The sequence below is a fragment of the Pecten maximus genome, chromosome 19, assembly GCF_902652985.1.
Source record: "Pecten maximus chromosome 19, xPecMax1.1, whole genome shotgun sequence".
NCBI lineage: Eukaryota > Metazoa > Mollusca > Bivalvia > Pectinida > Pectinidae > Pecten > Pecten maximus.
Window position 1 is genome coordinate 19,816,255 of NC_047033.1, and position 27,648 is coordinate 19,843,902.

Sequence of the window (27,648 nt, forward strand, 5' to 3'; positions counted from 1 at the left end):
TTGCCGATTACAGTCCCTTTTACGTTGGTTTTTGGCAGAATCTGTTAAACTTTTAGCAGGCTGATGCAGAATGATAACTCGCCCGTTGCATTATGGGACTATTTCGCGAGGAAACTTGGTTTGTCGGCCCAAGTTATTATACAAATTTTCATGCAGTTTTTGATTCGCGATAATTATTAAATCCGAAAACTGTAAAGAGCTCGAAATGTAAACATCTCTTTGGGAGTATGTGACTTTAAGGTTGTTTTGAAGTGGTTACCATGGTTTGCACAGGTCTGAAATATCTAGAAAAAAAATCCTTCTTAGCTGTATCAAAATTGCAAATGTTGCATAGAATAGATATATACGGTTAACTGGCTATATTTACATATCTAAAATATGTTCCTTTTTTCAGAATTGGACATTTTTACTGTACACAGCTACCTAAAGCCCAAGTCACACTGTGCCGGTATTGACCACGGTGTATCACGGTGACCCGCGGTTCTATATACCGGGGTCCGTGCCGTGCCGTGCCGTGCCGTGCCGTGCCGTGCCGTGCCGTGCTCAATTTTGGCGCCAAAACCGTAGTTCACGGTGTTACTACGTACTGGTCCGGTATGTAACGGTGATCCACGGTATGCCGTTAACACTACGGTAACCTCTACGAATCACTACGGGTCAGTTCGGAGGCCCAGTACATTCCGATAGCAGTACGGTACCACTGAGGTCCTATGACGGTTTGTCCCGGTTCTAGTACGGTTTGTCCCGGTTCTATTACGGCAATTCTACGGTTCTTTACGGCGGTAACGCCGTTCTTCGCCGTAGAACTTCCGTAAGTCACCTTGTTCCCGGTTGACCAAGGATCCGTGTACGGTGGTCCTACGGTGCCACTACTTTGTCAGTACGGCGATAAAATACTACAATTCGATTACTGTTTGCCAGAGAAGTTTAATGCAGAAATAACGACCGTCCAGCACGGATCAACCCGGCTTGAGGATGGATTCGCTACGGATTAACACGGTTTCCACCGATTTGCTTCACCGTAGCTCGCCGTGGCTTTAAACCGGCACAATGTGACTGGGGCTTTAGGACTGGTTTGCCGGCAGTAAGGGCGGGTTTACCGGCGGAAAGGACTGGTTCATCGGCGGTAAGGACTGGTCGGCGGCGGTAAGGACTGGTTCACCGGCGGAAAGGACTGGTTCATCGGCGGTAAATACAGGTTGCCGGCGGTAAGGACTGGTTCGCTGCTCGTTGTCATTGTACAGTTGTGTGATCGCACAACGTTCCAAAAGCATCGTGCGCACATCGTGCAGACATCGTGCGCACAAATGTGCGATGTGCGATACAAACCGCACAACTGTGCGATGTAAACCGCACAGCTAACGATACATGTAGGTTTGTAAATATTACGAAATAACTAGTCATACGAAAACATATACGAAAAAAAAATTATGATATAAGATGGGCGCTATTACATATACGTGCTACATAACAATTGTTTTCATGCATGGAACATGTATGACCTGTTAATTTTTGCCATTTTAAAAGTACCGTCATTTTGTCTCGCAAGTATTTCGTGATGTCTTCGACGGCCTGGTGATACATCTACATGTACATGTACCAGAATGGTAGACGGACTCCACTACGATTATGTATCTTACTTAATATATGAATTACATATATTATGTATTTTTAAACAAAAAAGAAATGTTTTATACAAAATAAGTCGTTTTATCTGTTGTTTAGTTCTACATGTATTAAATAGCCTGTATATAATCTCGCCGAATACACATTTCTTCGACTTTCCTATGCCTAGAGGTGTCCTCGACAACGTCCGAGCAAATTATATAAAGTTCTTTAAAATAATTAAGATAACTTATTTAATTATACATCGGTATTTAGTTTCATTCCTAATAACTATTGCATATATTTCAGCAAAAATATGGTAATTAGCTGCCTCGTAAAATGTTAATCATTGCATATCTTTAACAATCGTTCCACACGTTTAAATTATTAGATGATGCGTTCCTCATTTTATATCGACCACGATACATACATGTATCGCACATGTACCGTTCCAATCGCCCATCGTGCGCACATTTTCCTGTACGATCCGTATCGCACATATCGCACATCGTGCAGACATCGTGCGCACATCGCACATCGTGGAACGTTGTGCGATCACATAACTGTAACGTGACCGACTCAGGTATTACGCCGAGTCCACATATGCCATTTTAGTGTGTACGCACTACATTCGTTGACATAACTTTGAAAAGGGGAGTCAGTGTAATGTTGATAGTCATTTACACCGGCCCTGAAACACAACTGTCATATTCCCATTCCAGACGATCCCTCGCTGAATAAATCATATGTCCTAACCGCTATATCTAATGCTGGGAAATTATATTTCTGTTATAGTTTGAAAACTTACCAGACTTTATTTTAATAAGAGACATCGTCACCCTGTCAAATGATATTACGTCTATAGCAGTTGAAATGTGTAAACTGATCTAGACCTGCCTGACAAGTACCGAAGTCAACCTGCAAATGTATAACCATGTAGTTAAACTCTATGTCGATCGTATGTTGAGCTTTTACCAGGGTGATAGTCAACCTGTGTTTACCAACACAGTCAATTGACATGTGCCCCAAAATAGACCAAATTAAACTGCTTGCCAGATTCTACATAAATGGGAAAAAAGGCAATAAAAAAGAAAGAAAATAAATATATGTATATATATAAACTCAAACACACATACATACACACAATCAAGCTTATACATTTTCAAATGCTTGTCATTTAGATACATGTATTTGCTTAAAGAAGGGCATTACATTAAATTATTTTGGTATACATGAGCGACTATATTGTGTGACGTAATCTGGCGTGAACAGCGGTTGAGTTTGACTCGGCGTCGCTGTTTCACAGGTAGGTTTTTTCAGAATAAAACTGCCGTCTTCGGAAAGTATTGTCCAACAATTCTCATAAGATTGCAGCCAAATTAAATAACTCCAAAGAAGGCAATATAATACTTATATTTCCGTTTTAAGTGTACTTTTCTCTTTATCCAGACTGTAACAGTTTCAAATTTTGGAGTGTCAATTGGACCTGTTCTTTTGATGTCAGGACTACAGGCGATCATTCTCGGAAAAAGTTCGTTGAAATAAACAAAAACTCATCAATTTAATTCCAACATCTTAACCAATACATTCCATCGTGTAGATATTGACCTTTTATACAACAGAAATACTTGAATTGTTGCAGGTTACATTGACCGAACGGTTTGATTAATCCGGTAGCCCGAATTTTCGTGACGTCAAAAATATTAACTTAATATAGTAACATCAAATAAAACAGCGTGGTTTAGTGATGACGTCACACTCATTGTTCTTCATATCACTATATCAACGGAAAATGCGAAAAATATGATTTGATAACTTTCTATTTTGTTTGGTGCGGTGGCATAGTGACAGTCCAGAGCAAATTGGAATACAATTATGTTGAATACCATTGATTCAGCAAATGTAATGTTATAACTATCGTGAAAAGCTACTTTTAAGTGTATATTTATTTTCGATGTTCGGGAATAAGTTCTGCTATGAAAGTTCCAGATGATCGTATCAGATGGAAACCTAGAGTAAATCACACGACAATGCTTAATTCTATAAAGAGGACGCCTCTAATTACCTATAGCTATTCCAACACTGTTACAGTCGCTTTATATTGGGTAGTGAAAAGTACTTTTCGCCTTGTGTGTGAATACAGGTCTCGCGATATAGGTCTTAATTATTAAAGGTGTGTTATAAATCTTGTATGATGTCATTAATACACTGAAACACGTCATATATATGATAATAAACAAAGGTAAAACATACAATATGAAATGCTATTCTTCCGTCACAATAAGTAATTATTTTACAGCTAATTGACCAAATGTTAATGGTTTATTCATGTAGATGGAAAGGGATGCGTCTGGAAATTTATTATCTAGAAAATGGCATGATTAACGCACCTGTCAAATTTGCATTCAAAAGGATAAGATTAGTTATATAATGAAACCTCTGTACATTGGTAAGGGAATAGGATCTGTGGTATCACAACAAACTAGTTTAGTTTCTAGCTTCCGGAATCTGAACCCGTAGTCACTAGAAAAGATCGAATTGAACTCAACAACACACAGTTTACTCACACCACCAATACGGCATTTTTATTACCTATTACTTACAGCACCAAGGAAGGTAGTAAACGGTGGAATACGTGGAACAACTGTACTGCAGCATTCAAATGTTGTCTGCCCAGATCGGTCTAAAAAGTCTGCCCTGAACGATTTGGACAACGTTTCGAACAACACCATAAAAGCTTCATAATTAGTAAATTCTAGACTGTATCTTAAAGATACTATGAAAATAATTCGCTAGCAGTATGGATAGGAATGTCATGTATGAGTCTGTCTGTAAATTATCAACCCAGCGGCCTTATGCCACCGACACAGATTTGCAGGTAAATTTTACATTGCGCCCTTTTGCATTGTAATGGATTTCTATTTGTTCTGCATTTGAAAACAACAATAAATTATCATGAATATCTTAGCAAGATAGCTCCTCCTATTTTGCAGTGTTATATACACCGACACTCAAAGGAAATCATGGTGTTTACTCAATAAAACGATGGTTAAATACGAACATAAATACAGCTTTAATACAGGCCATTGAAACATAGCGTCAGCTATTTAAACGATGAACTGTCACCGTCTCCATGGTAACAGCTACATTTTTATGTCGTCATAACTGGATTGCTATGGACATGTCATTTATACTTCTGTAAATTACAATTCTTTCGGATCAACTGATATCGTGGCATTGTCTTTCTACATATGTATTTCTCAAATATCTGTACGCTATGCATACGTTAACCCCAAACGTGTATGTAGTTCTATTGGTGTTTGTGTTTAAGGACAGCGTGGCCAAGATCATCCCATCATTTCATATGCAAATTATGCTTCCCTCGAATATGAACAAACCATTGATTGGCATTCATAGACTCTCTTTTTGCAAAATTGGAAAGGGTTTGAATAAATGAATTAGAAAATACCGTACAATGTGCTGTTGTCACTGAATTGAGATTAAGGAAATATAGGCTGATGTTTACTGCTAGCTCAGTATTATCATACCGATGATTTATTGTTTCAACTGACAAAAAAAAAAAAAAAAAAAAAAAAATTCTCACGTAATGCTCAATTTTAGATAAAGTCTCACACGCCTTTTCATTGCACATTTTATAGCATTACAATACAAATGATTTTTAATGAGATCATATCCTTATCTGATTCTTTGAAACAATCAAACTTGTCGCTTTTTTCTCGATCTGATGAATCATAACCCCCCTTTGGATGAACCTCGTTACTCTTAAACTTTTGTCAGTTTTCTCATATTGATTTGAATTTGCATTCTTGTATATTTTAAAGATTATTTGTAAAAAGAAACTAATTGCTGTCACGACACAATGCCATGACATTTTCGTTTTTTTTGAAGTTGAAAGACTAGATGACTTTCTATACCTTTTGGAAAGCCAATGAGATGCTACAGGAGCATGCCTACCTGTCACATTTCCTGATAATTTGTAAATGTCGTAAATTTATGTAGGACACACATGATCTTCGCATGCTTAATTTTTACACAATTAATGTCATAATTTCAAAATAAAGGACACATTATGACAGCTATTACAATGGTTTTGATATGCTCTTCCTGTGGTTCGTCCGTTTTTATTATCTTCTTTACATTAAATTCACTAGAAATATATAATTTTATTTTGTTCTGTGTTAGACATTGAGAAGGCAACATCTTGCAGTTCTCATTATCCAGGTAGGTACTCGTCATATAGATATATATATATATAAGTTTAATGTTGATGTTTATATCCGTCCGCGATAATTATGATTTACAATTACGACAAATATTGTACAGAATCAAGGCGTCTCACAGACTTGACAGCTGGATAATATATATGTTTTGACGTCAAATCATTATTTTATACATAACGGAAAAAAGACTTGATCATATCCCAAGAAACAAAATCAAATATTTTCTCTATGGAGTAAGTTCTACAGACATGAACTTTTCTTGAGGTTTGATCCTTTGAATTGAAAATTGAAATGGCTAGATATCATTTATAAGAAAGAAAATGGCCACTTTTAGTATTTTGTATTTTCTTTATAAAGTGTAGCAGACAAAGTATCAGTGTAACTCATTGCATTTCAAATATCAATAACTACGTCTCAAAAAGCTTTGATTCCGACGCGATATATTAATGAAGTAATAAGTACCGGATTTAGTTGTATTTTACTGTTTCAATTAACTAACTTACATTTTTGTAACACTCGTCAAATTGCATTTGCAATCTGGAATTATGATCAATGTGAGGACAACTGTGAGGGTGTTTGTATTACTTTTCTGTTACCAAAATAGCATTGATATTGACAATACGTATCAAAGGTAATTGCATACAGATATGTTCCTGTACGATCCTTTTATAAGTATGGACCCCATTGTGAATTGAGATAATATATTATAAAGGGTTTAACTATATTGATTTCGATTTTTCAGGACAGTCCATTATAATATAAAATATGGTGCAAGCATCAGTATTCAATATAGCTCTGCTATGTGTTCTGGCTGGGATTGTTGGTATGTATATGAAGTTATTTTACTACTTACCTTTCAAAACCTAAATATTAGTTTGATAACTAAGAAGCTTTCTTTAAATTTTTTTTTTTAACTAATTATCACTTTATAACTGAAACATTTATTTCACTGTCTCTCCTCTGCATCATTAAAATATATATTTAATTCATGTAAACATATCATATTGTCAAAACAGACAAATGATCAGAAACATGTTCTTATAACTTATCGGTTCTTCTCCATATGCTTATTCTTGATATACAAAATGTATATCAATTTGGCTCTATAAAGATTTAAGTTTGAATGTATTAAACATACATGGTATTTTATTGATAGGAAATTAAAAAAATTATGTATCATAATAGCTACGTCATGTATCAAAATATCTACATTGGTTACATATATATTAAAGTGTTATGTAACAAAATATCTACATTGGTTTACCTATATATTACAATGTTATGTATCAAAATACCTACATTGGTTACACATATGTTAGAGTGTTATGTATCAAAATATCTACATTGGTTACACATATGTTAAAGTGTTATGTAACAAAATACCTACATTGGTTACATAAATGTTAAAGTGTAATGTATAAAAAAATACCAACACCGATTTACCTATATATTACAATGTTATGAATCAAAATAGCTACATTGGTTTACCTATATATTACAATGTTATGTATCAAAATATCTACATTGGTTACATAAATGTTAAAGTGTTATGTATCAAAATATCTACATTGGTTACATAAATGTTAAAGTGTTATGTATCAAAATATCTACATTGGTTACATAAATGTTAAAGTGTTATGTATCAAAATATCTACATTGGTTACATATATGTTAAAGTGTTATATATAAAAAAAATACCAACATCGGTTTACCTATATGTTACAATGTTATGTATCAAAATATCTACATCGGTTTACCTATATATTACAATGTTATGAATCAAAATAGCTACATTGGTTACATAAATGTATATGTTAGAGTGTTAGGTCTAAAAATACCAACATCCGTTACCTATATTTTACAGTGTTGATAGAATTAGACATTAATGCAGAGTGTATTCATAGCACAGAATGAGCATAAAGATTCATGCAAATGACTGAGCTCTATTGGTATTCTCTTCCTACGACTAGAACATATGTATATACATTGTATATATACTGTCGCCCATTCTTACCTGTGGTGTTAAAGTGTTACTTACAGTTTGGTTTTGTTTAGTATTGTTTAACGTCCTATCAATAGCTATGGTCATTTAAGGACGGTCACCCTGTTTGGGTAGGATTTATTTTAGTAATGTTTAACGTCCTATCAATAGCTATGGTCATTTAAGGCATTCTATGTGTATTGTTTAACGTCCTATCAATAGCTATGGTCATTTAAGGTCGGTCTCCCCTGTGTGGGTAGGGTTTATTTTAGTAACTTTTAACGTCCTATCAATAGCTATGGTCATTTAAGGACGGTCTCCCCTGTGTGGGTAGGGTTTATTTTAGTAATGTTTAACGTCCTATCAACAGCCAATTAAGAGATTTACACAAGGGAATAATGTTGAATTTTAAAAACGAATAAATATCTACAAATTTGCACAAAAATAGTCAAGTAATATACAAATATGTTTGTCTGGACATGCCGTTTTTCAAAGTCAACAACAATTGGCTGTGGATGCTAACAGTTTTTGCTGTAGAGTTACTTTGTCATATGAAACATAATCATACTGTTACGTTCACTAGTGTCTATATCACCCAATAAGAGGAATTGTTTAACCGGATTTTACTTGATGTACGTATAAACACTTATTTACAATTTGCAGTACAAATGTGAATAATACTACACAAATCAATAAAAATACTCTCTTATTTCGTACTAATTTATTTGACATCCGATCATAGTAAGAAGGATGTTTTCAAGACAAATAGTTAAATTGTGGTGTTTGGCGCCTGTTACGGAAATATGCGTCTTTTACTTTAAACCCATGGGTTGAACATTTTCCCCCTAAAACACTCTTCTTTTCATAACCAGAGTTCCTAATAGTGTATAATAGGAGCATGGTTAATGATTGAAATGCCTCCCCATGTCATATTTGTGTTATACTATTCACATTCGTTATTTGCATTTCAAAATCGAAATAGAATTAGCGTTTATACATACATAAAGTCAAATCCGGTCAGACCAATGCTCCAATTGTGTGCTTTAGCAAAACGGGATAGTCATTTTGTGCAATACATGTGATGCGAATGAGCTAATTGTGTCCCCATGAAGCTTACATTTGTCGCATGTTTTCTTGAAATTTACAAACAACTCAACAGCAAAGTCAATGGTTAGCCAAGATACAGGTAAATACTAGTAATTGATCAAAATACTTCTGTTAAATCGCACGTAACTTTACTGACGCTTATATTGCTACATCTCTGAAGCATACTGCTGAAGACACCAAGCAGGACATCCCACCGGTCATATTATACTGACAAAGGGCGAATCAGTCGTCCCACTCCCACGAAGCTAAACGCTACGCAGAACAGTAACTACCATTTCTGTGACATGTGTCGGCTCACGGTCAACTAGGGGTTAGGGGATGGAACTCAATGCTTTCCTCACAGTGACATACGCTCAACTAAATGCCAGGGGACACAACCAAAAGTCTTCATCACAAACGCTCAACTACGGGCCAGGGGACAGAACCAAGAGCCTTCCTCATAGCGGCGATCGCTCAACTATAGTTCGGGGGATAGAGCCCAGAGCCTTCCCAATAGTGGCGCAAGCTCAACTACAGGTCAGAGGACTGAGCCAAAAGCCTCCACCACAGGGACGAACGCTCAACAAAAGGCCAGGGGACAGAACCATAACAACCTTCCTCACAGGGGCGAACGGTCAACAAAAGGCCAGGGGACAGGACATAAAACCTTCCTCACAGGGGCGAACAGTCAACTGATGGCAAGGGGACAGAACAAAAGTCTTCCTCACATGGGTGAACGCTCAACTAAAGATCAGGGGACAGAACCCAAAGTCTTCCTCACAGGGGCGACCGCTCAACTGAAGGGAACAAGTGATACAGTGACAAGGGAGAGATTAGGAAGATTAAAATTGCTTGAAAGAAGAGAAAAGGATGATTCCAAATATAGTCAGGCGATTCGGGCAGCAGGTACAGTTTTTACGCGCTACCAGGATAATGATTAGCGAACTGAATCAAACCTGCAGGTAATAAAAAGATGTAAAAAGGTTTTAATTGGCAGCATTCTCAACGAATCTGGGAAATGCACGTGACCAGTCATGTTTTCGATATTAGATCCAATATAAATAAGACAAAAACAGTTGCATATGTTTTATGTTCTTACCATGAATCAAATTGAACCTCATTGATTACGCGAGAAAAAATAGAGCAAATTTTGTCAACTTCACGCACTGATGTATTATCCTGAAAGTATACGAGGGTCTTAAATTGTATATTTTAGTGTCAAATTAATGCTATTCATTATGTAAGACGCAAAATGTCATCACGATCTTCGTAAAATTAGAAACGGACAGACAAAGGAGAATGATTTATGAAAATTTAGTATTCAGATGAAATCCATGTCTGTAATATTTTCGTGATAAAGATGCCAAAAGGATTTGAACTTTAATCAAATCTTCTTAATGGAATCACTGCATCATATTTACAAGTGTCAATGAATTATCATACTCTTTCTGTGATCATGGTAGTTTTCTTATACGCGTAGAATGATACATGTGACATGTGTCATATCGAAGGCAGTGATCAAGCTCCCAACAGATAATATATACGTAAAGTAAGGCAATGTATAAAACATCAGCATATATCGTAAATTATATAAATTATATAAACAGTGAATAATCGTCCAGCACTGACGCTTTTATTGGAATTATTGTAAAAAAAGAGAAATATTTATATATATATATCACAATACTTAGTCATGGCAAAGGGCGATGAAATGACAGGTTGATACAAGCAAAATGAAATACATTTTTACTCGGGTTGCCGTCTCCAATGCTAATCCATACAACATTTTTAAAGACATATTATCATATCTAAGATTATCGCTGAAAATACAAATCTTTATGAAGATCAAATGTTCTCTGTAATTGACTTCATTCAAAACTTTTTGCAATACATCAAACAGTGTCGACCATAATAAACGAAAATGTCCAGTGTCTTGGCATATCGATAAACGTTCAGTATCTATCACACACAGGGCACTGGTATCAGCGGTAGTCAAAGTCGAAACAAGTACAGATATTGTCTGCATTCAAAAACATGTTAATACACAGATAAATTGATCCTTCAATCGAACGCGCCAAGCTAACAGCTTAATATGGAAGTGAGGCTCCTTAATTTAATACCCGAATACCATAATAGCATGAAAAAAGAGATTTCACAACAACGAAAAAGGGGCAACATTTACGGAACAGACGAAAAGAATAAAATCGGTGGAACGACATCAAAGAAGACACGGGGCAGCTGTCTACACTTTCTTGATGTCGCCTCGTTTTCATACATTGTCACTCTGTCAAATAAAGCGTATACACAGGTATTTTTAGGCAAGAATATCCCATGTCAAGCTGGCACTATATATACCGTCCAATCAAATCAATAGGAATAAATAACTAGAGGCAAAACGATGTTTGAGGATTAATAGTTTTGTAATGTTGCATTAAATAAGTAGTGACCATGATAAGCATTTATGTTTCAAACACGAAAAAATATCTAAAAATTTGAACAAAAATAGTCATGTAATATACCAAAATGTTTGTTTGGACATGAAGTGTTTCAGAATCACAAATAATTTGATGTAGATGGTAACAATTACTTCTATAGAGTTACTTTGTTGTCACAAAAATGACCAAACCTACAAAATAGCCAAGCTGTTATGCTCACAAGTGTCTATAACACAGGATAGGAGCATTAAGTTGACCGGATTTGACTTTATGTACGTATAAACACTTATTTTGTTTTTACTTTGAAATGTAGGTATCTCGATGACATGTAACCTGTAAATTGGGTCTGCAAACAAAGGAAATTTGAACATAAAACGATACACACTCACTATTTACATTACACACTCACTATTTACATTACTCACTATTTATATTACACACTCACTATTTACATTACACACTCACTATTTACATTACACACTCACTATTTACATTACACACTCACTATTTACATTACACGCTCACTATTTACACTACACACTCACTATTTACATTACACACTCACTATTTACATTACTCACTATTTACATTAATCACTATTTACATTACACACTCACTATTTACATTAATCACTATTTACATTACACACTCACTATTTACATTACTCACTATTTATATTACACACTCACTATTTACATTACACACTCACTGTTTACATTACTCACTATTGACATTACACACTCACTATTGACATTACACACTCACTATTCACATTACACACTCACTATTTACATTACACACTCACTATTTACATTACTCACTATTGACATTACACACTCACTATTGACATTACACACTCATTATTTACATTACACACTCACTATTTACATTACACACTCACTGTTTACATTACACACTCACTATTTACATTACACACTCACTATTTACATTACACACTCACTATTTACATTACACACTCACTATTTACATTACACACTCACTATCTACATTGCTCACTATTTACATTACACACTCACTATTTACATTTTACACACTCACTATTTACATTACACACTCAGTTTACATTACACACTCACTATTTACATTACACACTCACTATTTACATTACTCGCTATTTACATTACACACTCATTATTTACATTACACACTCACTATTTACATTACACACTCACTGCTTACATTACACACTCACTATTTACATTACACACTCACTATTTACATTGCACACTCACTATTTACATAACACACTCACTATTTACATTAATCACTATTGACATTACACACTCACTATTTACATTACACACTCACTATTTACATTACACACTTATTATTTACATTACTCACTATTTCCATTACACACTCACTATTTACATTACACACTCACTATTTACGTTACACACTCACTATTTACATTACACACTCACTATTTAAATTACAAACTCACTATTTACATTACACACTCACTATTTACATTACACACTCACTATTTACATCACACGCTCACTATTTACATTACACACTATTTACATTACACACTCACTATTTGCATTACACACTCACTATTTACATTGCACACTAATTATTTACATTACACACTCACTATTTACATTACACACTCACTATTTAAATTACACACTCAGTATTTACATTACACATTACTATTGACATTACACACTCACTATTTACATTACACACTCACTATTTACGTTACACACTCACTATTTACATTACACACTCACTATTTAAATTACACACTCGCTATTTACATTACACACTCACTATTTACATTACACACTCACTATTTACATTACACACTCACTATTTAAATTACACACTCACTATTTACATTACACACTCACTATTTACATTACACACTCACTATTTACATTACACACTCACTATTTAAATTACACACTCGCTATTTACATTACACACTCACTATTTACATTACACACTCACTATTTACATTACACACTCACTATTTACATTACACACTCACTATTTAAATTACACACTCACTATTTACATTACACACTCACTATTTACATTACACACTCACTATTTACATTACACACTCACTATTTACTATACCCTAATACCCCTTTTTTCTCGTTTTAGCATTAGGTAATGATATCAGAACCTAATTTGCTATATTTTGCTTTCAATCCAGTGGTACATGCACAGCAAAAGACACAGGGTGACTGTTTTGAGTACTGTGGGAGTAAACCAGAGGAAGCAACAGGTTTACTGACCGTTTGTGTGCCTGGTAGACCAAATTGCAGCCTTTGTATGTTTTTTGAAAATCCATGCCCGAAAGTCGAAGAATGTGGCCCAACTGGAAGTGTGCTAACACCAGATGGACGATGTCGTGTCTGTCCAGGTAAATGCAGCAGATATTATGTACATTGTATGTACATAATACAACTTACAAATAATAAGTTTATAAGATATTATGTACAGTTAATTCTACAAGTAACCTTACATCGTGTCTGTCCAGGTTAGAAATAAAAATGTCGTTTCTGAACAGGTTAGACTGCAGTTGTCGCGTTTGTCTATATAAGGCAACATATGTCGTTTCTATACAGGGAAGACAACAGCTCTCGTGTCTGACCAAGTAAGACATCAGATGTCGTGTCTGTCCATGTTAGACAACAGGTGTTGTGTCTGTACAGGTAAGACAACAGGTGTTGTGTATGTACAGGTGAGTCCCCAGAGTTGGCCCTGGTTAAAGGTTTATTTACCGTTATGTATCATATTTCCCGGGGGCTTGCCCGAGGAAAATATGACATCCGAGGGTTAATAAACCTTCATATTAACCTCATCTATGGCCATATCTGGGTCTTATCTGGACAGAGAAGTCAAGATATAAAACCTAATTATTATTACAAATACCTGTGATCGGAGTCGCTCGATGGATAGGTACATATGTTATCACCAGTTTCCTAGAATTCTCGGACACACTTGACCTGTACTTTTGTTGATATTTTCGAATTCTAACATTCCTTGTTTCGCTTTGTTTATCTTTTTTTGCTTCTTCGACTGCACGAAAACATTTCCCCCCTTTTTGTCTGCTTTTTGTAAACAACCGGAAGTGCAGCTGACTATGAGGGTCACCATGGAGGCACGCGTCCCATTGATAAATGATGTGATATTTCCCTCACGAGAGGGAAATATGATGTTTTCAATCCCTGTCACATGATGCGTTTCAACTAATTATGGACCCCGTTACAAACATGAGGTATAGTAAGTTTATTTAATTGTAGGCGAGGTTTGTGCTGTTGACGAGAAAGCGTACAAAGCAGGAGATGAAGTTAACAGTAAAGATGGTCAGAACAAGTGCAAGTGTCAAGCGGACGGAACTTTGAAGTGTAGCGCGGAGAAATTTGTGCCCATAAGAGAATTATGCAACGTGTAACTGTTTAAAAGAAAGCATTATAAATATCATATTTACGCTATTCCCCCGTCTAATTTTTACAATATAAAGTGTATCTTTAATAATGGCATGATCACAAAATTATTCCGATCTTAAACACAATCTCAATAACACATTATGTCAGTATTTGATTTTGAATCTAATTGAAATAAAAAAGGAAAATTAAATCAATTGATGTTGTTGTTGAACATACATAGACACACATGATGTAGTTTGATTTTGTCTGTATATAGCTGTTTCCCGTGTATTGGCCGCGGACTATACGATTTAAAAACATTAAAACATGAATACAAGATACATGTTAACTCCACAAGTCAATTGTCTCAAGTCAAAAATTGTTGTCCCGTCCAATTATCTTCTCTACGCTAGATACTGGCTGCATAACGTTACTTTGCGTACAGCATGTGAAAAGTATTGAACAAAAATACATGAGACATATATAATATTGTATAGAAAAACTATAAGCTGTCTGACAATTGTATCATCGATATTAAACAAAAAATATTGTAGTAAGTCCCTAAATAAAAACTTAACGCGGTCTGACAATAGTATCATCAACGTTAAACAACAAATATTGAAGGAAGTATATAAATAAAATCTTAACGCTGTCTGACAAAAATTACCATCTATATTAAACAAACAATATTGTAGGATTTTCCTATATACAAACTAAAGGCTGTCTGACAAAAATACTATCTATATTGAAATATTGAAAAAGGATATGAAAAATCATCATCAATATTAAACAAAAAAATTGTAGGAAGACGCTAAATAGAAACTTATCGCTGTCTAAATAAAAATTATCGATATTAAAAAAAAATGTAGGTTGTCCCTAAATACAAATTTATGTTGTCTAGACAAAATATATCATCGATTTTAAACAAAAAATCGTGTAGGTTGTCCCTAAAAAAGAAACTAAACGTTGTGTAGACAAAATATATCATTGATATTAAACAAAACATTATGTAGTATATCCCTAAATACAAACTTAACGCTGTCTAAAACAATTAATCGATTTTAACAAAAAATGATACATGATGTCCCTTAATACAAACATAACGCTGTCTAGACAAGACATATCATCGATATTAACAAAAAATGATACATGATGTCCCTTAATACAAACTTAACGCTGTCTAGACAAGACATATCATCGATATACTGCTTCATTCACGTCATCCGATTTTCTATTTAAGGGTAAATGACTCTGCATCAAAAATCAACAAATAGCATCAATGACCTCGGTTTAAATGTTGTGAATGTAAATACGCTGTAGCTCCAACACCTGAGACAATTCTTCTGACACATGCTTTGGATAACACAATACTTTTTTCTAAGTAAACATCACCTTTCGCAGACACTGTAATCCTATTTAACCAAGATCGTACATACAAAAATAAATTTCAAACATAAGGTAATCTTATAATACTGTTTCCTGGCATCTGTAAAAAAACGCTTGACAAATCAATATCAAAGACTGTTATCGGAAAATTACATCTGTGACCAGAGGTATCGCTTTACTTGGGGGTACTGCACCTTAATCTAAAACGCCGCGATCAATTTCTATTAGAAACTTCCTTTACTGGATAAGTGAATATGATTTACTTCCTGGTTGTTTACTTTGGCTTGATTTGGTGCCAACACGTCACTGATAAACTGCTTTTATTAACGTTTTATGAGAAACATATAGAAAAACCTAACAGCAGATGTACCCTTGCCCGATTCTTCACTTTCGTACAAATAATGAATGTATGGACAAAGGCCATCTATATACCTTCTGAACAGAAAAGACCAGAGACTCAAAAGGTCAGCCACCATACTCAACAAACAACTTTCATGGCAGGGACAGCTTACCACTTAGCCATATGATGGACGTTAACATTCAAATCCACATAGTTTAACTTTCCATTTCTGGATTGCAATGCCTTTGCTTGTCCAAACTACTGTATGTATTTCATTACCTTATGATTAGGTCTTTCGTTATCTATATTGACAGCTGACTGGCAAACACACAACACAGGGTTTAGAGAAATACGAATGTACATCAGCTTACTTGGATATATTCTTTTTCGACATCACCAGTTTTCTGTGCTATGTCTATTAATTTCATTTTGATCACTAACTTTTTAGATTTAGCTTAGATATGCATAAAGGTAGCAGACTCTGAATGAGAGTGGTTAACGATATCAAAACAATACGCACGTAAAAATTATGTATGGGTTTTATTTTTTATCAATCTGATTATCTAAGTGAGTGCTCTTCAAGAATTTGATTTGGTTTATTTTGTTTAACGTCCTATCAACAACCAGGGTCATTTAAGGACGTGCCAGGTTTTGGAGGTTTGAGGAAAGCCGGAGTACCTGGAGAAAAACCACCAGCCTACGGTCAGTACCTGGCAACTGCCCCACGAAGGTTTCGAACTCGCGACCCAGAGGTGGATGGTTAATGATGAAGTGTCGGGACACCTTAACCACTCAGCCACCTCGGCCCCGCAATTAGGTATATTGGCCCATTGGGTTAGTATATTAACACAGTTATTACCTCAGGAAACATTACCAATTAATGGTAGAGTCTATCAAAACACTATGCAGTATGCTTTTTAGCTCTCTGGACGGAGTCCAGGAGAGCTTACGCAGTCATTCTCATGTTTTTGCCGGAAGTAGAATTATTTAGTTTAAACATATTTTATTTGAAATAATTCAAATGGAATTGGACACAAGTTATATAACTTATAAACGTCCTCTTCCATACAATAGTATACAATGGTAAATAATATTAAATATTACAATTAATTATTACAATTTTGTGGACAGAGGATATCAGAAACAGTGGAACTGTCAGAATGGATTTCAAGACACATGATTGGGGTCGACACGAACTAGATTTGACAAGAAATTTGAGTTGTTAGATGTTTTCATTTTCGAGTAATCGTCAATTTACGGTGTCATTTTGGACATACTCGGTGTCACAGGGACATGCCGAACGTTATTCTGAGGAGTTATAAGGCAAAGTTCCTATATCAACCCACTGTAATGTGTATATAGTAATGTGCTGCAACACACGTATCCCTGTGCCGCTGCAAAAAAATTGCTGCTATGCGTGTTATGTCGTCAGCTACAGTGTACAGAGTGTCTCGCGAGGTATAGGGCTGGGGAGCTTATGCCATGGTGCAGCACACGTAGTCCATCTGTCAACTTTTCCTTTAAATCACTACTAGTCAAAAACCGTGAAGAACATTTTCACTGAAGTTTTGTATAAACTATTGGTCTGGCTCTTTAGGGGAAATATATCAAATTCTTTAAAATCCTTCTTCTAATGCAGGAGTGAAAATATTTGGTCTGAAACATCCTTAGGTTAAGGGTAATCAATTAGTATAAACCGTACATGTAGGACTGGGACCCCAGGGACTGGAGGGGCTTGGCCCAATAGGGGGAAATATAGCATTTTTAGGTCATCTGACCCGATGACCTATAGTCATCATGCCATCGTCCGTCGTCGTCCGCCGTGCGTAAACTTTTTATTTAAACGACTTCTTCTTGATAACCAGAAGGCCCAGGGTACTGATATTTTGGCCAGTAGCATGTTTGGATGAAGGGCTTCCAAGTTTGTTCAAAGCAATGACCTTGACCCACTTTCAAGGTCACAGGGGTCAAATGTCTTAAAATCTTTGAGCAACTTCTTCTAACAAACCAAAAGGCCGAGGGCACTGATATTTGGCCTGTAGCATGCTTGGATGAAGGGCTACTAAGTTTGTCAAATCAATGACCTTGACCCACTTCCAAGATCACAGGGGTCAAATGTCTTGAAAATCTTTCAAAATTTTCTTCTCACTAACCAAAGGGCCCAGGGCACTTATATTTGGCCTGTAGCATGCTTGGATGAAGGGCTACCAAGTTTGTTCAAATGAATGACCTTGACCCACTTTCAAGGTCACTGGGGTCAAATGTCTTAAAAATCTTTCAAACATTTTCCTCTCACTAACCAAAAGGTCCAGGACACTGATATTTGGCTTGTAGCATGCTTGGATGAAGGACTAAAAAGTGTGTTCAAATGAATTCTCTCTAACCAAAAGGCCCAGGGCACTTATATTTGGATCTTGGTCCTCAGGGGTCTGAGGGGCGGGGCCTATAGGGGAAACATATAGCAAACTCTTTAAGATCCTTCTGCTATATGAATGAAAGGATTTGGTCTGAAGCATCCTAGTTTCAACGGGAATAAATTTTGTATAAACCGTAGAGTCTTGGCCCCCAGGGGCTTGAGGGGCATGACTCAATATGCTTACTTGATGTCAAACATATAATGCATGAAATAATTAGGTGAGCAATACAGGCCCTCTGGGTCTCTTGTTTATGGATGCAGAGAATGGTCAAATACAGTGACGTGCCAAAAGTCTTTCAATTTTTCTTCCTTTGCTATATATATTCTTTGTATTTCCACATTTTTTCAATGAAATTTCCTGACATTGTTTATGAACGGATTTTGACAATATTTCGTCGTGTTATGACGAAATGTCCATAGTTTCTTCTCATAATATTAATTTTTTTTCCGTTGAGTATGGAGCAATACAGAATTGTCTACACTGATAATTTCCGTGTGACGCCATTTCTCTATATGACGTTACTAAGATAACGTCAAAATGGCGTTCAAAAATTAGGTATTGTAAAAAAAATATGATTTCTCTAGTCATATACATCGGAAAACAGTGAAAATATTATGAGACGAAACAGGAAACAATTCCCTATAAGAGTACAAAATTTCATTTAAAACCATCAATACACAAAGTCAGGAAAATTCATTGAAAAAGTTGAAAATACAAAGAATATATAGCCAAATTAAAAAAAATTGAAAGACTAAAATTGGCACGTAACTGTATATACAAACAAGCTGGATTTCAAATCAACGTCCAGAGAGCTACGAGGCCCTTGGCCTCTTGTTCATTATTTATTTTGGGATTATTTTATTGTGTTTTTCCCCAATAAATAGTTGCTGTGGTGTCTGTGAATAGAATAGTAGGCAGTGATGTCTGTGAGTAGAATAGTAGGCAGTGATGTCTGTGAGTAGAATAGTAGGCAGTGATGTCTGTGAGTGGAATAGTAGGCAGTGATGTCTGTGAGTGGAATAGTAGGCAGTGATGTCTGTGAGTAGAATAGTAGGCAGTGATGTCTGTGAGTAGAATAGTAGGCTGTGATGTCTGTGAGTAGAATAGTAGGCTGTGATGTCTGTGAGTAGAATAGTAGGCAGTGATGTCTGTGAGTAGAATAGTAGGCAATTTTTTTTATGGAAAATATTAAATTTTGCAAACAAATAGGACACAAGCTTTGCCAACTTTTCGACAATAATCATAACACCACAATACATATAACGCAATGTTAAAGTTACTTATATATATATATATATATATGAAAAGAAAGAACTGTAGTTAAAGAGGCGGGAGAGAAGAGATGGAACTTTATAGACAGATACTGGACACAGCTAACATAAGTTTTATGAATTATGTGGATTTGCATTGATCACGGGGGCCGCGATGGCCGAGTGGTTAAGATGTCCCGACACTTTATCACTTGCCCTCCACTTCTAGGTGGCGAATACGAAACCCACGCGGGGCAGTTGTCTGGTTTTGACAGTATGTCGGCGGTTTTTCTCCGTCATGAGACAGCAGGATAAGAGAGGAAGGCCCTTTTAGCCGAATAAATAAAGCGTTCATATTAACCATAAATCGTCAGATACCCAGCTACTCTCATACAACAATGGTGCAAACGATCTCTCCAAATACGTTATTGCTTATCAAAAGAATCAAGCTGTGTTGAGGCAAAAATAAGACCTGATGAAGACGACACGAACCAATCCTGGAAGCTGAACACATCGATCTGTTTTTAAAGACTTACACCTATTTTTTGACATTTATATCTTACACAATGATTGCCAATCATGCATGCAAGCCTATGACATTGTCTTAGGTACAATGTACAAATGTACATTAAATCGGCAAGTTGTCATACTCACTATCTGGCATCCATCTGGGCCTAGGTTAAAGGGGGACTTAAAATTAAGTTATACCTGTTTGGAAGTAGGTCAGGCCGAGGCTAGATTAAATTGGGATTTTAACAAAACCAAAGTGGGGTTAAAAACAACACCTGTCGGAAGTAGTCAGGCCGAGGCTAGGTCAACTTGCACTGGGGTAAGGTCATGAAGGTGCACATGTAGGTCAATACCAAGGTGAAATGTAGGTCAAATTGGAGGGATGGAGACACTTGTGGTACATAGAATGACGGTTTCAATTACATGTGTGTGGATATTCGCCTGTTTTAACATATTACAAACAGATGATGAACGCAACCGAACAAAAATATATTAATTGCGAATTATGTCAAATTGACTATATAAATAGATTCCCCCCTCGTGTTTGATATAGAAATATACACGTATCTATACATATATAGGGACAACGTAAGGAAGCCTCGTGTGAAATTTCACATTCTTATCCCAAGAGATATTTCTGTCATTATCACAAAGGTGTGAATTTTTATTTCCCCCACGGCTATCCGTCATTAGACATCAGTTGAATTGATAACGTATTGATATGCGACAGAAATGATGGTTTTAAGTACATGTCAATGTATCTATCACAATTTAAAAATTCTAGGTATGACCCAAATAAGAGATCAACATAGAATGGTAATTCCGGACAGTTATAGGTAAGTCCCCCTAGAATGTTGGATGGTATGATCCCTAGACTGTTAGAGGTATGTCCCCCTAGAATGTTAGAAGTATCAATCCTAGACTGTTAGAGGTATGTCTCCCTAGACTGTTAGAGGTATGTCCCCTAGACTGTTAGAGGTATGTCCCTCAGACTGTTAGAGGTATGTCCCCCTAGAATGTTAGAGGTATGTCCCCCTAGACTGTTAGAGGTATGTCCCCCTAGACTGTAAGAGGTATGTCCCCCTAGACTGTTAGAGGTATGTCTCCCTAGACTGTTACAGGTATGTCCCCTAGACTGTTAGAGGTATGTCCCCCTAGAATGTTAGAGGTATGTCCCCCTAGACTGTTAGAGGTATGTCCCCCTAGAATGTTAGAGGTATGTCCCCCTAGACTGTTAGAGGTATGTCTCCCTATACTGTTAGAGGTATGTCCCCTAGTCTGTTAGAGGTATGTCCCCTAGACTGTTAGAGGTATGTCCCCTAGGCTGTTAGAGGTATGTCCCCTAGACTGTTAGAGGTATGTCCCCTAGACTGTTAGAGGTATGTCTCCCTATACTGTTAGAGGTATGTCCCCCTAGACTGTTAGAGGTATGTCTCCCTATACTGTTAGAGGTATATCCCCCAGGCTGTTAGAGGTATGTCCCCTAGACTGTTAGAGGTATGTCCCCTAGACTGTTAGAGGTATGTCCCCTAGACTGTTAGAGGTATGTCCCCTAGACTGTTAGAGGTATGTCCCCTAGACTGTTAGAGGTATGTCCCCCTATACTGTTAGAGGTATGTCCCCTAGACTGTTAGAGGTATGTCCCCCTAGACTGTTAGAGGTATGTCTCCCTATACTGTTAGAGGTATGTCCCCCCAGGCTGTTAGAGGTATGTCCCCTAGACTGTTAGAGGTATGTCTCCCTATACTGTTAGAGGTATGTCCCCTAGACTGTTAGAGGTATGTCCCCTAGACTGTTAGAGGTATGTCCCCTAGACTGTTAGAGGTATGTCTCCCTATACTGTTAGAGGTATGTCCCCTAGACTGTTAGAGGTATGTCCCCCTAGACTGTTAGAGGTATGTCTCCCTATACTGTTAGAGGTATATCCCCCAGGCTGTTAGAGGTATGTCCCCTAGACTGTTAGAGGTATGTCCCCTAGACTGTTAGAGGTATGTCCCCTAGGCTGTTAGAGGTATGTCCCCTAGACTGTTAGAGGTATGTCCCCTAGACTGTTAGAGGTATGTCTCCCTATACTGTTAGAGGTATGTCCCCTAGACTGTTAGAGGTATGTCCCCCTAGACTGTTAGAGGTATGTCTCCCTATACTGTTAGAGGTATGTCCCCCCAGGCTGTTAGAGGTATGTCCCCTAGACTGTTAGAGGTATGTCTCCCTATACTGTTAGAGGTATGTCCCCTAGACTGTTAGAGGTATGTCCCCTAGACTGTTAGAGGTGTGTCCCCTAGACTGTTAGAGGTATGTACCCTAGTCTGTTAGAGGTGTGTCCCCTAGTCTGTTAGAGGTATGTCCCCTAGACTGTTAGAGGTATGTCCCCTAGACTGTTAGAGGTATGTACCCTAGTCTGTTAGAGGTGTGTCCCCTAGACTGTTAGAGGTGTGTCCCCTAGACTGTTAGAGGTATGTCCCCTAGACTGTTAGAGGTGTGTCCCCTAGACTGTTAGAGGTATGTCCCCTAGACTGTTAGAGGTATGTCCCCTAGTCTGTTAGAGGTATGTCCCCTAGACTGTTAGAGGTATGTCCCCTAGACTGTTAGAGGTATGTCCCCTAGACTGTTAGAGGTATGTCCCTCCCTTCGCTGCCGGGTCCAACCAAACTATTTGCCTTAGGCATTAAAGACAACGCGGGATGCGCACTTTGGGGGCGGTCAGCTAATTTGTTTCTCACATCATGCAAGGTTGCACTGTCGGACAGAAGGCACATATGGAGGTATGACCAGGTCCATGAAGAGATTTGACTGCGATAGACGGAGGAAGTGGGCTACAAAACACGAGTTATGTTATAACTAACTAACTAATATACACTAACAATGCCCATTCCTGTTACATTAGTTACAGTAGGAGACTAGGGAATGAACGTCCTGCTAGGCACATTCACATACTGCTATTGAGAAATCCGTTTGAATAATGTATTTGACTATCACCAGGCTGTGTTTGTATAATAAAGATACTTAATACAATATAACCTGTATCATAGTGTTGTATTTGTTAATGGTATATTTACAAAGCTAATGTGATTATATGTAGACCGCAGCAAGTAACATACTTTCAATCATGATATCTGTTAATTAGAATAATACAAACTATATAAATTACAATAAGTGCTTTAAATTCCACAAGGAGTTTAATGAGTATCTATTACACAATTAACGTAAAGGGGGTTATTGTCCTCGGCATTTCAATATTCATACTTAGCATAGGCAAACTGACAAGCCATGAGGACTGCTGAGGGAAAGGAAGGGAAGTAACTCTGATAGATCAGAGCGTACATGATGGAACGTTTGTAACAACTTTATAAACATGCTACTATATGGGTCACATAAATATGTAAGTATACCGCGCGTTCTTATCCATTGTGTTTGTACCAGTCCTCGTGGTTTAGTGCTTCACCGTGTAATAAGTCATACTCCCTCTGCTTATATACAGTACCTCATAAATATAGTGATTGATTACGTATTGCCAAGTTTCAAAAATGGTGTCTTTTTATCCTAAATAGTCCTATTAAGATGCAGGAATTTTGAATAATTAGCAACATATGCCTGTTAGGATTAATCATCGAACTAATAGGTATATAAATTTGCTTTTGATACATCGTTTTCTGGTTAATTGTATGTGGACCTGACACTGGAACAAATACAAAAATGAAACTTAATTATTTCCTGTTCAACTCATTTCCTGATATAACTTTGATATTTTTACAAGGGAAACTATCATAAAATACTTACTCGAGTGAAGTATTTAATATTCAACAGTCAATCATTAAAAAAATTATTTATTACATTATTAAGATGTAAAATCGAACATAAGATAATGTTATCTTTAGTGACATAGTGTAACGACGTTGAATTTAACGTCAAGTCAGCGGCTTTTTTGTTGTGTTATTCAGAGCGATGTTAGGATCAGGTAAGAAACGCTTTACAAACTGTTCACAATGGTTTTCCTTCAAATTACAATCGTAGTTTATACCGCAAATATGCACAAATGGCCACTTATAATACCATTGTCATTTCTATTTTACCAGAAGAGTCTATGGAGTTCGGCCCATAGGTAACACTTCTTGATAAGTAAGTACGGAAACAATAATTCATTGTTTATGGGAGTGTCAAGAGGTGCAACATTTATTTCAGAGATTTGAAACTCTGCTTGAACTATTACTTATTCCATTTGCTTATAACAAGGAATCATCTCTTTTTGGAGTAGTAACACAAAACTGTCATCATGAAATTTTGATTCCCATCAAACATTGCATCTATAAAACGAGATGCTTCAGCAAGTCCTTAAACCTTAATGCACTCATCAATGTTATCAAAGATCACTTCCTGGTTCAAAAATTTGCAAACAATAGTAACAGTGAGCGTGTTAAGAAGGATTTTGAAAACGGTTGGAGAAAATGGAAACCTCTTTTGGAATTATAGTGATATATTTGTATTTGTATCAATATTAAAAATATATAGCTCTAATTTATCATTTTGGTACCAGTTGGCAACGTTCTGCATTTATTAATGTCCATTTCAACCCTTGGTTCGCTGAATTAGCTCAGTTTCCCCTCAACTTTAGATTTATATATATGTATATTGTGAAACCTTGCCTCTCTGTCTTTTTTCTCTGTACCCTTCTCTCTCTCTTCCTTTTACTTTACCTGCCTTTTTTCTCTCCTTCTTCAATGTGTGTACATGCATTTATGATATTCGTGTGTGCGTGTGTGTGTGAATGTTTTCTTGTTTTATTATGAGTGACAAATATTGATATTATGAATGGGCTAAATCTTGTATACATATGATTACATATCAGTGCGACAGTGGTTTTTTTTCTTTTTCTTTTTGTGTGTGTGTGTTGCTTGTGACGATGATGATGATGATGAAATCAATTGTTTCATTGGGATTTTTAATTATGAATGCATTGGTAATCATATTTTCATAATAATAATTATAATGATGTGGAATATACTGATGACAGATTGTGTGAAAGGTACTAATGATGGTGATGTGAAATATACTGATGATGATGGTGGTGGTGGTGGTGGTGGTGTATGGTGGTGTATGGTACCCCTCACTGACGAGTCCGAAAGGAAGACACAGCTGTATGATGTCCCTAACGTCACTGACGAGTCCTAGAAGGACGAAACAGCCGTATTAAGATGTCTCTAACATCACTGATAAGTCCTAGAAGGACGAAACAGCCGTATGATGTCTCTAACACCATTTACGAGTCCTAGAAGAACGAAACAGCCGTATTATATCACTAACATCACTGACAAGTCCTGAAAGGTTGAAACAGCTGCTTGATGTCTCAAACATTACTGATGACTCCTAAAAGGACAAAGCATCTGTTTGATGTTCCTTACATCACTGACGAGTTCTAGAAGGACGAAACAGCTGTATGATGTCCCTTACATTACTGACCAGTCCTAAAAGGACAAAGCATCTGTATGATGTCCCTAACATTACTAACGAGTCCTAGAAGGAGAAAACAGCTGTATGATGTCCCTATCATCACTGACGAGTCCTAGAACGGGAAAACAGCTGTATGATGTCCCTAACATTACTGACAGTCCTAGAAGGAGAAAACTGTTCTTACAGTTCAATCTCTGATGCACCTTATTACATTATTAACAATTGGTTATTCTACTTTGTGTTTTGTTTATAAGGCAAGCTTCCGTCACGTGCACGCCATGGTAAACTAGTTGTCAGAACGGCTGCTAAGTCTCTTTTAAAGCCGAAAATGCTACTCTCTGAATGGATACTTTAATGTCGATCAGCCAGTCTTGACATGAAGCTAGGCTTTGGTAGTTAATTGCATATACTCATCATACCAGGAAAAAGAGGCCCTAACTGAATTGCTGGGATGAATCAACTATAACTTTGAGTTTTTCACTCAGAATATTGAGGAGAATAGTGTCAAATGGCTTCGTCATATATGATCATTTTGATTTTGGAAGAACCGTAACTTTCACCGTTTCATATCTTCTGCTAACACGCCTCCGGACAGGCATGCTATTGTTATCATGACCAGTGTTTTTTTTTTTAAATGTTCAGGTTGAGCAGTTTGAAAACAAATTCTTCAGACACATTTCTGATATGAAGCCTTTGGTGTGGATTTTCCCTTGGAATAAAGTTCATACAGATAAATACGTTTGCAATGGAGGCGATCTTCGACCATTTTTGATGAAATGGTTGCTTTTTGTTTCCTTTTTTGCTTTTCTTTTGAAATTAAATTGGTTGGCAATGGTATGCCTTTCATGCCAGAGATTTCCGTCGATTTTCAGATAAAAGTTTACATTAAATTTCTTTTCGTTTTGAATTTTTTTATTTCATTTAAATTTATTCTTCAAACTTTTGAATTATTCTTTTGAAGTACTGCTTAGTTTTTTAAGTTATTTTGTTCACACTGTTTGTTACAGTTATGTGATCGCACAACGTTCCACGATGTGCGATATGTGCGATACGGATCGTGCAGGAAAATGTGCGCACGATGGGCGATTGGAACGGTACATGTGCGATAGGTATCGTGGTAGATATGAAATGAGGAATGCAATATCTATTTTATTTTAAACGTGTGGAACGATTGTAAAAGATATACTACGATTTACATTTTACGAGGCAGCTAATTACCATATTTTTGTTGAAATATATGCAATAATTATTAGGAATGAAACTAAATACCGATGTATAATTAAATAAGTTATCTAAATTATTTTTAAAGAACTTTATATAATTTGCTCGGACGTTGTCGAGGACACCTCTAGGCATAGGAAAGTCGAAGAAATGTGTATTCGGCGAGATTATATACAGGCTATTTAATACATGTAGAACTAAACAACAGATAAAACGACTTATTTTGAACAGAAACATTTCTTTTTTGTTTGAAAATACATATTATATGTAATTTATGTATTAAGTAAGATAAATATCACCAGGCCGTCGAAAACATCACGA

General features: G+C 36.4%; 1 protein-coding gene across 1 annotated transcript; it reads left to right on the forward strand.

Annotated features, from left to right (window-relative positions):
• Window positions 1–5,768: 5,768 nt before the first annotated feature.
• On the forward strand, window positions 5,769–14,969 carry LOC117318187. The gene is made up of 4 exons (XM_033873216.1): window positions 5,769–5,847; window positions 6,589–6,669; window positions 13,540–13,749; window positions 14,633–14,969. Exons 2-4 carry the CDS (start codon window positions 6,612–6,614, stop codon window positions 14,782–14,784), a joined length of 420 nt encoding a protein of 139 aa, XP_033729107.1. The 5' UTR covers window positions 5,769–5,847; window positions 6,589–6,611; the 3' UTR covers window positions 14,785–14,969.
• Window positions 14,970–27,648: the final 12,679 nt, after the last annotated feature.